General features: G+C 40.7%; 1 protein-coding gene across 5 annotated transcripts; it reads right to left on the bottom strand.

Moving 5' to 3' along the window:
* Positions 1-248: 248 nt before the first annotated feature.
* LEO1 (LEO1 homolog, Paf1/RNA polymerase II complex component) lies at positions 249-10,911 on the bottom strand. Of its 5 annotated transcripts, none has more exons than XM_074155654.1 (12): positions 10,802-10,911; positions 9,252-9,974; positions 8,881-8,988; positions 8,034-8,128; positions 7,215-7,360; positions 5,709-5,793; positions 5,290-5,384; positions 4,884-5,018; positions 4,164-4,299; positions 3,672-3,858; positions 3,291-3,388; positions 249-520 (listed from the first exon to the last, which is right to left on the bottom strand). In XM_074155654.1, the coding sequence occupies exons 1-12, from the start codon at positions 10,857-10,859 to the stop codon at positions 416-418; spliced, it is 1,971 nt and encodes a 656-aa protein (XP_074011755.1). In that variant the 5' UTR covers positions 10,860-10,911; the 3' UTR covers positions 249-415. The 5 variants fall into 5 exon arrangements, with proteins under 5 accessions (XP_074011755.1, XP_074011754.1, XP_074011756.1 ...); XM_074155653.1 differs by having other exon boundaries at positions 8,034-8,145; positions 8,874-8,988; positions 10,802-10,859; XM_074155655.1 differs by having other exon boundaries at positions 8,881-8,985; positions 10,802-10,859.
* Between the last annotated feature and the right edge of the window lie 845 nt (positions 10,912-11,756).

Below are 11,756 nucleotides of genomic sequence, written 5' to 3'. Positions count from 1 at the left end.
CACATGCCTAATATTATTATTATTACTGTTACTAGTATTAGTATTATTAATGCTCAGGCAAGATGTGGATTTTCGTTCTGGGCTTCAATGCATGAAAATAAATGTCTCAGTAAAAATCACTGATTAATTCACTTGGATGACCAGTCACTACAATTCACAAAACTGAAATGTATTGTGCAAGATAAAATCGGCACTGGGATGATCCCTCGTGCAATAGTTGCTGCAATAAGAAAAAAACCTTAAAAAATAAAAGGAAGTCAAAAAACTTTATTCACACCAGAAACGCAGACTTCACGGAATTTTCCTTTATCAAAATAACCCCATTATGGTTACTTACATCTTTGCTGTAAGAGAACTGTACAATATATATATAAATATATATATAAAAAAAGTCAACTTTTGTGCTTCCTTGATATTAATCGTCATCATCTTCCTCTTCATCACTGATCACATATTTCTTATGCTTCTTACTTGCTTTGTCATCATCCTCTGCTTTTCTCTTTCCAGAAGGTTCACCTTCCTAAAGGCAAAGAAAGGACAAAAATAAACCAACATACTGCAAGCTAAAATAAAAAACCAAACTCAGAACAACAACAAAAAGACCTCAAAGTCTTTCTTGTAAGAAAAATCAAAATTATTAGTTCTAGTTTTTCCATTTTGTGCTACTGTGACACAGAATGGCTTATGAACCACTACTTCAGGTTCAGCCAGCATCGCTACCAGTCTCAAACCCCAGCCCGAGAGGGTCCACAATCCAGCTGCAGCTCCATTGACCTCAACAGACACACAACCGAATCTGCTTCAAACTGAACTGTGGCACAGAAGTCATTTACATCACAATCTGGATTTATGGCACGTACAATATCATTCTCAGCAAGTCTAATGAGCATGGGCAATTCCTAGAATTTGTAGTGAGTTTTTCAACATGCAGAAGCTTTCCCTGCAGGCAGCCTGTGTAGCTTCGCTACATTTTCAGACTATGGACACTTGTATGCCCTAAATTAGAGTGACTGAAGCAAAGAAGAAATTCAGTATGTGGGTAGGCATTTTGTTTGTTAATTTAAAAAAAAAAAAACAAAAACCCCTAAACAACAAAAACACCACTGATAAAAGAAAAAGACTGATGAGAAACCATTAGTACTGAGAAACACCATAGTTCACAGTTCAAGAAATATAATAGTTTAGGAGGCTTCAAAGAGCTGGTCAAAGGAACTCAAATCATTGAATTAATTAACTGTTTGCAAGCAATACCATAATGACTTTCATAGGCTGGATGCCCAATTTTTAGCACCTAAATACAGAATCAACAGGTTGATTTTGATCCCATATGCATTTACACCAGTTCAGTTTGAATCATCTTTCCAAACATTTTAAATCAGAATACTATGAAAACATTTAATCAAACTGCAAGTTACTAGTTGTTAATGCAAAAATCAATTTTGGCACAAACAACAAGTGGTAACTCAATTATTGTTTAAAAAGAAGAATATCTCTAAAAATACCCTCAGCTTTAAGTAACCTCATCTCTTTTTCCATTTGTTGGTTTGGTTTTTGGTGGGGGTTTTTTTGTTGTTGTTTTTGTTTGTTTGTTTTAAAAGCAACATGTGTTACTTGGCTTTTAAGAAGCAGCAAAGATTGAGTTCAGAACTGTAAGGAATATTTTTTTATTCAAAGCATTTTTTTCTATATTAACACATTAAGTTAGTACAGTGAGATCTTGGTTAGGAAGGAATTCTAAGCATGGAAAACAGAAATTAGTAGGGATGGGAATCTCAATGATTGCTTCTTCCTCAGAACAGGCATTCTTTTGTAATCTAGCTAGGCTATTGTTAAATGATTCATCTTCCTGTTTAGCAGAATATCTCCACTAACTACACTAATAGTAAAACTACTTGCTGCATGGTCATAAAGTATATTAATAATACATTGACATTTTCAGTAATGGTAACAAATTGTTATCAGGACACACGTTTGTGCTGTGTTGTTGACTGACAGCACATAAAAGCAAGTCCGTGTACAAGGAAGTCCATGTTTCACATATGCAGATACATATTACAAATACCACCCTTCCTGCGTGGTGACTGAAAGTAAGTAGTTATGCACCACTGGGGTTTTTTCCACAATACTGTAGCACCCCTCTGTGGCCCTGACGGGAATATTACCTTTAAGTCATGTAATTTTAAAATGGAGGCTATCATTCCTCAAGACTAGACCTTTTCTTCTGAGACCAGAACTACAAAGTCCCGATATTGCTATATCATGAAATAGCAACTGGTAGTGCCTTAAAAATAAACAATTCAGTTTCTACTAACAGAGCTCAATTACAGTCTTCTACATGCCTTGCCATGGCTGTCTTCTGGATTGCTGTCGTATTTTTCTGAAATACTACATTTTCCTCAATGTATAATAAGCAGCCAGAATCTATGTCTCTCATTCAGAATGTAGCAAACATCCAACAGACTGGGCAGTAAGTCACGCCTCCCAAGAGGTTTACAGGAAGCCCAGTACAGAAATGCAAATGAGAGCAAACTTACTCCTTCAAAAATCAAGATTTCTTACATTAGCGAGGTATGTGTCATACTAAAAACTCTCAGAAATGGTACCTGTCAATTTCAAAAGTGCTACACCACATGAAGTGATGTTACTTGAAATGACCTAAACCTCAAGAGGTGACATACACAATGACTCATTTGCTTATACCCAGCAGTGATAAATTCCAAAACAGTAAAACACAATTTTAGAAGAGGAAACAGCACTACTATTAGCTGTAGTTAACAGTTAACTTGATCATGGCCTCTTGTTTAGGATGATACTTGGGTGATGGTTAACATCTATTTAGCAATGGACGCTAACTCTTTCTAACTCAGTTCTTTAACTCTTCTATTTAAAAAGAGCAGAAATAAAATGTGAAAATGCTGCTTCTATTTCCAAAATGAACAGGAGAGGACCATGTAGCTTAGGAGATAACACTATACCACGATTCCGATCTTGAGCCTTCTTACTCCTTGCATAATTTAGGCAAAATCATTTTTACATAACTCTGCTGATTTAAAGAGGGAAAAATTTATGCAATAACAATAGTGATCTCCTTTGGGAATCACTCAGGTCTATGAACTAATGCAGTGTATAAGAAATTGGTGATTAATTACCACAGAAAGCATGCCAAGTCAAATAATACATTCATCACAGCATAAATGAAACTACAAAATTCTCAGCTTTAAAAATAGATTTAGTGTAGGAAACGTTCCTGACTGAAAATGAGTACCTTAAGAACAAAATCTTTTTCTTACCTCATCACTATTAAGTTTCTTTGCCTTGAGTAGTCTTTGTGTTTTATCTTCATCTGAGCCTTCATCGCTGTCAGAAGAGTAGATTCTAGCACGTTCCTCTACAGAGAAAAACGAAAAGACAAATGATTATCTGTAATTGGTGAGGAAGAGACAATATTAAAAATAATTTTCTTACATTTAATCACACAAAAAGCTGGCAGAATCTCATTCCAGATAAACAAAATAAACTTATACGCACTGAATTCATGCCTCTTCATGTATCAAATGAACTGGCAAAATACAATCTTACCAGGGCTCTCCTGTGAAACTAATCCATCTGAATCACACAGGCCCTGCTTACATGCTGCTAAGGTTTATGATATGCCATATATCATTTATTACCTCTGATGCCACCTTTGTATCTGTTTTTGATGGCTGCTAGACTGATTGCATCATCTCCTTCATCCTCTTCATCATAGCGGTCAGGTTCTAAATAATTTGCACTCAGACCACGCTGATGCTGCTTCTCCCGCATTCTTCGCTGCTGAGATTCTCTACGAATGGAAGCTCTTAATCTCTCCTCCTCTTTCTGTCCAAGGAAGGAAGCAATACATAAAGATTGAGGGGAAAAAAAGCACAAGCCAACTCAAGTGCACCTTGTGTTCTACTCTAGCTTTTAAAACAATTTCACAGCAGTGTAAAGATTGTACATATTCTGATTTTTTTGTAATCTGTAAGGTTAAGCAAGCTGCACACACAGCTAACAACTCTTGTCTATACCTCCAAAATACATTCCGTTCTTCATAAAGTCATAAAATGTTCAGGAATGTTCAGCTACATTACAGTTATTTTTCAGATTAAGTCAGAAGGTAAGAGAGTTCCATACCACAATACCTTAATCATTTCTGTGCGCTGAGACTCTGGATCGCGACCTGCCATTGGCAAAATACGAATTTTCTGGGTCTTTGAACATCTATCTGCCAGAGACAGAGTCATCTTCCTGTGAGTGGCACTGTCCGTAGAGTGTGGCCTGTTAAAAAATTGCTCTGGGTTAAATACTTCGTCAAGGAACATATTCACTTTTAAAGGACAACAGTAGGGCCAGCATACTTAAGATTTCAAAGATTCATCTGCACAAAAGTAAAAGCATCATCCTTTCTTCCTTTTTTTTTTTTTTAATGTGTATTGTAAAAGCTACTGGAGACACCAATTCCTCTCTCAGCAAACCATTGGCCATCCATTACCAGCCTAAATAATCATCCTCACATTTCACCTCAATATCCCAAGACATAATCACCATCTTGATAGCAACTGTGCCTCAGAAAAAAGGTTAATTTCAGGGAATATTAATATTCTAATTTAGATGAGGACTTGCACTTAAAAATGCAAATTAAAAAAAACATTAAAAAAAAAATACATGTAGCCTACATATTGCAGTGAATGAATATTAACCTTTTAAACTGTGACACCTAATTTAGGAAAAATCTTACCAAAATATTGACAGCAGATTCTCATTAAAAGTTTAAGCTCTGAAGGTTTACAAACTGGCATAGGATATACCAGTATATATATACCTATGTGCTATCCATATAGGTATATGGATAGCATACTTACCTGAAGGTTAACTTTGTCTTGAAAACAGCCTGTCCTTGAAGACCTGTCCCTTGTCTGATAAACAAATGGTTGTGATCTCCCTGTAGTGGCGCCTTGTACACGTCAAACACCTCGTTGCCCAAGTGGAGAGACATGCTTAGAAGAGATTCATATATCAGTTATTTGATAAAGCCACTACAGTCTGTTTTTTCCCTCATTTATAAATGGAGAAAGCCTTTTTAGATATAGCCAGTAATTATATTTCAATCCAAACTAAGCAGAGCATAAAATTTTCAAAGCAGAAACTGAAATAATTTCTGCTGTGCAGAACTGACATCAAAGTTTGTTGACCACCCAATTCAGCACGCCATGGCACTTTACTGTAGGAACAACTGTATTCCTTCAATAGAAGAAAGTCCAAACTAACCTTCCATCTGACCATTTGACTATCCGTGCGTTACTTTCTCTGATCTCGTTCCCTTCCTCATCTCGTCGCATCCGCCATCTTATTGTGTTTTCTACCTATAGGGAATAAAAACCACAAACCCCTTTCTAACACATAGTAAGTTGTACTGTGGGTCAAGAGTTACAGCCAGAAAGGCTAGATAATTTACTGCATGGTGCAAACAAATGAAAGTGAAAAGTATCACTTTTATAGGTGAAATGCAGCAGTCAAGGTTTTTTTTAAATTTGTTACTAAAATGGATCAACTTTCCTCAGTGCTGAACTGATCCACACTTTCAGAATCTGAACCATAAATCAAAACACTATTCTAAAATACCTCAAAGACTTTGAAGAAACGTGGCTAGAATAGTGTAAAAGAGAAAAGGAAAATTAACATTATACCTTGAGTTTTAACCTAGTTCTACCCTCTTCATCAAGCATCTCCTCATCTTCAAATTCATCTTCATAATACTGGGGATCAAAAGGTCTGCAATAAATTATATAATACAGTCTTTATTCTTCTAAAAATTAATCCAGATTATTCTAGAGTTGTGCAAAATAACAGGTGCCTGAAAGGTTTAAATTATACACTGCAGACACCAGCAGGCACTGCAGCTGTGAGACAGCCATTTCTGCGGTAATGTCATTTACTGCATTGATTCTCCACCACAGGAGGCCTGCCCAAGTGTCTTCCCTACCATCAACTGCAGCCACTTTAACACTCAGACCCTCTAAATGGCTCTAGCTAAAGAAAGCAAGTCTGCCTCAGAAAATACTGGTTCCTTAGTATCAGGATGATGAGGTCAGGGTTAAGCCTGAAATAAAATATACACAATATTGTACAGAGAAAATAAAAACTGCTGTCTTATAAATGTGGTGAATTAGGGATTTTCTAAGAGCACAATCTTTGCAATTTTTATATTTGAATCTCAAAACCAACCAAAGGGAAAGGAAGAAGAGATTGGTTTTTTTTTTTTTTCCCTCCTCTCTTCCTTCAAAAAACCTGACGGCTGGGGTGGGAGTGAGTGGGAGAGGGCCATTCCCTACCCTCCTTTCCAACAGCTTCCAGGCTGCTGCAAGGGAAAGAAGCAATAAACACTCTGCTACTGTACAATTCTGTTTTCAGTCCTGTCTGACCCCCAAAGATCCCCTGGACTTCTCTCACTAATTACAGCCACTAACTGGATTCTTAACAGTTCTCTTCTGAAACAGTCTATAGCACAAACACCAGGAAGAATGATTTAACTAACATCTAACAGACACAATAGTGAACTGCCAGCTACCCTGACATCTATTAAACAATGCCATAAAGTTCCTTAATGAAACACTCGGAGAGACGGATTCAACAGCAATTTGCTAGAAACGCTGAGGGTGGGCTTTAGGGCCAAACCTAACATCAAAACCAGCTCTAATAATTTCTTTTGTTTCTCCTTATGAATTCCAGAAAATTTCTTTATCTTGGGTTAGGTAAATAGGAAAATGAGTAACCAACCTCTTTATAGTTAAACAGTACATGTAGCACACACAAATAAAAAAGGGCTTATTCTAAAGTTCAAAATGATGTTCTTATCCCTCAAAAGCGCATAAAGACGCTGTGATTTGGCTTTCACATTCGAGAGCCTGAACCTATGTTTAAAATTCAACCGATAGCACGTGCTTTCAATTAAATCATATTGCTTTAAAAGAGAGAAAGTTATTCAATCAAGCTGAAACTCAAGCTCATAAGAAAATTACTTAGCGCTTGATTAGATTAACAGATATTACTACTGACTGATCACAACCAAAAGTATGCATCTTAATGCCAACCATTTTAAATATGAACAACAAATTTAATTGTATTACCAGAGCAAAAACAATATAGGAAAACACTAAAAAACTTTATTAATCACGCATTTAATGTGCAATTACCTGGGCTCCACGCTAAGGAAGTTGGGCAGCTTCACAAAATACAAATCGTTACCCAAGTCTGTGTTTACTTTTGGTATTTCTACCTCTATTCTAGTCTCTGGAATAGGTTCTTCTTCCTGCTGTTCCTGACTCAGTCCGTTCTCATCCTAATGAAAAGAAGAATGGGAGCATAAGTGAAAAAAGTCTATCTGGCCACTGTTGCTCTAATAAGCACTTACATTGTGCTTGAAGAAATGTGATCCATGTACACAGAGAGATCAAGAAGCTTTGGGTAAAAGAACTTGCACATTTTCAGTGAAAGCAATTCAGTTCAGCATTTTCATATGCTACTTCAAGGGATTTCAAATACCAGTTCAAGCTCAAGAGACCACAGACAGTAAGGAAACAGCAAAGGAGCTGACATACAGTTTTCAGCTAAGCATTGGAGGGTAAATGGGGGACAACTTCTCCCAGATAAAAAAAAAATAAATTTAGGTATTATCATCAAGACCCAAAATGAAAATATTTGTCGCACAGCTGTACTAAGGTACCAAAGACAGCTATGACTTAGTACTTTACTTTATGACAATCTAAATGATTCATTATATTTCTTTCAAATACAAAAAATGGAGCAGGGATGGGAGAAGGCAGATAAATTAATCCATCTGCTATTGCTATGGATAAAGCTTTAATAATTCTTTTAGCTAGGGCAAAATGATCTGTAATGCTTACTTAATGCTGTTAGTCTTTTTTTCACTAAAATATTATCAAACTCAATCGGTGTTCTACATTTCACGGTGGAATGGCATGTTAATTATTTCAAAAGTCACGTCTACTCACAATGGGCTGTCCTGGAGTTGGTGGCTTGTCTTCTCCATCACTCCCTGAGGAAATGTCATCTGCACCTCCAAACAGATCCATGACATCTGCATGCTCTTGAGCAGAAAAATTACTATTTTAGAATACACATATATATGCACACATACCCCTACATGTAAGCACATTCACAGAAAAAAAGATTAACACATCCTTCACTTCCATTACCACTTAAAATCACCTACAAAGTTTAAAAAATTGTGAATGTTTATGAAGCACACATTATTCTCTTATCCTGAGAAACAGTTTTCCCATGTATTTTTAAGCTAAGGATTCAAAGTATGTTTTCCTGGAAAGGCTCTACCAAATAAGAGAATCTAGTTGAAAAATGGCAACAGAAGAATTAAGTGTTAAGATTATCCTTTACTCAAGTAAACAACTTAAATATATGTAAACAGCAACTTCATTAAGCATTTTGGAAGTTCTGCCTCTCGGAAGAGTCAACACCTCTTTCTCAGCCAGCTAAACATCACAAAAACCAGTATAAATTCTCTGGGCTGCTCTGATTAAAGGCACCACTTCTTAACATACTTCAGTAAAAATGTGTGAAACAACATTCACAAAAGAAAAGCTCTGTCTCTCATGGAGGAAATGGATAAACTGATAGAGCTGAGTAGAGATAATCAGCAGAAGTACAGCGTGTGCTTCCCCACACAGAATTCTTGCTGTGCTGTTTTGTTATTTCCCTGGCACTACAGTTACATCGTACAGCAAGCACCACCAATTTCATCAAGTTCTGTAGCAGATGAATGGCAGGCTTAAAACGAGGATTAAATGAACAAAAAACCCACAAAACACCATCACCATTTACCTTTCTGTCCTTCTGTATCACTGTCCACTTCCGAATCTGATGCAATTGGTTTCTTTCGCTTCATTCGCAGAACTTCATCTTCGCTATCACTGCCCCTTGCAGACTCTACTAAGGAGCATAATTATTCTCAGCAAATTAAAATTCTGTTCCACATATTTTAAAATTCCTTTGTATTAATAAGTTGATGAAAAAGATGATGAAAAAGAATTTAAAAGTGCTGCATAAAAAAACCACTACAAATAGGACTGTAGTTGAAAGCTATGTGATTAACGCCTTTACGCTGAAGTCTGAATCTTTTCAGGCCAATATAAACGAAACAATAAAGAGAGATCAAACCAAAAGTAAATAATTACCACTGTATTCCATCCTACCAGATTTATGCTCTTGGTCCTCCTCATCGGAATGCTGGGCCCTTTCGTCCTCATCAGAGTTCTGCATCTTCTCCTCATCAGAATGCTGGGCCCTTTCATCATCATCTGAGTTCTGCATCTTCTCCTCATCTGAGGCCTGTGGCCTCTCCTCATCATCAGAGTGCTGCATTTTTTCCTCATCTGAGTTCTGGAGTCTTTCCTCATCATCAGACATCTGTGGCCTTTCATCTTCATCAGAGTTCTGCACCTTCTCCTCGTCATCAGAGTTCTGCTGTCTCTCCTCATCATCAGAGTTCTGCTGTCTCTCATCGTCTGACTGATCACTTTTGTCCTCCTTGCCCCACTTCTCATCCTCCGAATGTGCTTTTTCGGAACCATCTCCCTCTGAATGATGACTGCCTTCATCTGATCCATGCCCACGATCATCCTCCTCATCATCATGAGCAGCTTCTGAAACACTGTGCTGGTCCACATCTGACTGATCATTATCTTCATGCTCAGAATGTCCCGAAGCTTCAGAGCGATTGTAAGATCGTTCAGAGTGGTTGTCACTCCCTGTGTGATGGGATGCCCCTTCATCCTCACTATCTTCTCCAAATAGCTCCTTATTACTAGGTTTTATTGCGTCCCTGTCATCATCCTGGTCACTGTCGCTTCCAGAAGCATTACTACCAGAGCCAGCGTTCTCCTGGTCAGAATCGGATTCAGATCCAGAATCGGAATCTGCAAAACAAACACCACCCTTTCAAGAGCCGGAATGTCCCTTTATAGGATGCACACAACGTGATGGGCATTGCTTTAAAACAACAATAAATAATAGTAAAAAAAACTTCCAAAGGCCAGAGAGAGAACTTACAGAGAACTAGAAGAAAGAAATATAAGTTACCTAGAACAATAAAACAAAATGTCTAGTAATAGAGGCACAGCCAATGATGGATGAGGATGACGGATGCCACATAAAGTTTCAAACCACAAGCTGTCATCTAAGACACTAAAGCTGCAAACAGAGTAAGCAATTATACAAAAGAAAATAACACTTGAAACAGTGAAAGCTTGAAACAAGTAAGTACATATATGTGGCGCATGAGATCCTACAAATGAGTTTTAACTGTCACAATTTCTTTAACCCAAGTTAGCTCCCTGATGCACCCCGACACGTTGGTTACAACGGAACCACTGCTGGGCGCCGGGGCCGGCGAACGCCGCTTCGGGCAGGAAGAGAAGGGGACATCTGCCTCGGAAACGAGCTCAGGGAGACGGAGACAAGCGCTCTAAAGACCCACGAACGACTTGAACCGGGAGATGTTCCACCGCTTTTCCTTAGATGCTAACGGCCGCTGAAATTTCCCCAGGGGTCAGCAGGGACCCCGCGCCGCCTCACCCCTCGGACCCAGCCGCTTCGCTCTCCCTCCCCACCAGGACCCTTCCGCGGCCGCGACGAGGGAAGCAGAGTCCCCACGCACCGCTCCCTCCCCCGCAGGCCCGCTCCCTCCCCGCGCCTGAGGGCAGGGGCGCGGCCCGGGAGGGGAGGGAAGGCAGCGGCCCCGCACCTTTCTGCTCGGCCTCCGAATCGGCGTCGCTGCCGAACAGCTCCTCCATGTCGGCCATGGCGAGGGGACGGCCCGCCGCGCGCCCGCCGCCACGCCGCGGCGCCGCGCAGTGACGCAAGTACGCAGCGCCGGACGGCCCCGGGCAGGGGGGAAGAGGCCGCTCTTAAAGGGGCCACGCCCCAGGGTGATTACCGGCCGTAACCGCCCGTCGGCGGCGGACGGTGACTACGGCCCGCCGGGGAAGGGAGAGCGGTTGCAGCGAAGGCGGCGTGGTCACAGCTGCAGGGCCTGTCAGAGGGGATGGGCAGAACCCGGCAGCGGCACCGAAGACAGGATTTCTCGGTGTGCTTCACGCGTGCACCCTCCCCGCCAGCCGCGCCCTCCCGCCCCCGCGGCGTTCCCGCACGGGCATTTAAGGTGCTGCTGCGAGCTCCTGTTGGGTACAGCCCCCCCGCTCTACCGCCCTCCGGCCTAAATACCCGCTCTCCCTCAGGCCCAGACCCCGCGCGGGCGTCGGACCTTGCTGCTGATTGGCATCGGCGGCGGAGGGGCGAGGGGCTCGGCCCAGCCGCGTTCTGGGGCACCTCTGCTGTGAGGACAGGCTGAGAGCCGGGGGCGTTGGGCCTGGAGAAGAGGAGGCTCCGGGGAGACCTTGGACCTTGTAGCCCCTTCCAGTACCTAAAGGGGCTAAAGGAAAGGTGGGAGGGACTCCTTATCAGGGCGTAAAGCCGTAGGACGAGGGGTAGTGGTTTTAAACTGAAAGAGGGGAGGTTTAGATTAGATACTGGGTATAAGTTTTTTATTCTGAGGGTGGTGAGACACTGGCCCAGGTTGCCCAGAGAAGCTGTGGATGCCCCATCCCTGGAGGTGTTCAAGGCCAGGCTGGATGGGGCTTTGAGCAGCCTGTTCTAGTGGGAGGTGTCCCTGCCCCATGGCAGGGGGCTTGGAACTGAGT

The sequence above is a fragment of the Numenius arquata genome, chromosome 11 (genome assembly GCF_964106895.1).
Source record: "Numenius arquata chromosome 11, bNumArq3.hap1.1, whole genome shotgun sequence".
NCBI lineage: Eukaryota > Metazoa > Chordata > Aves > Charadriiformes > Scolopacidae > Numenius > Numenius arquata.
The sequence above is the reverse complement of the archived record's forward strand: the minus strand, read 5'-3'. Positions and strand labels throughout refer to the sequence as shown.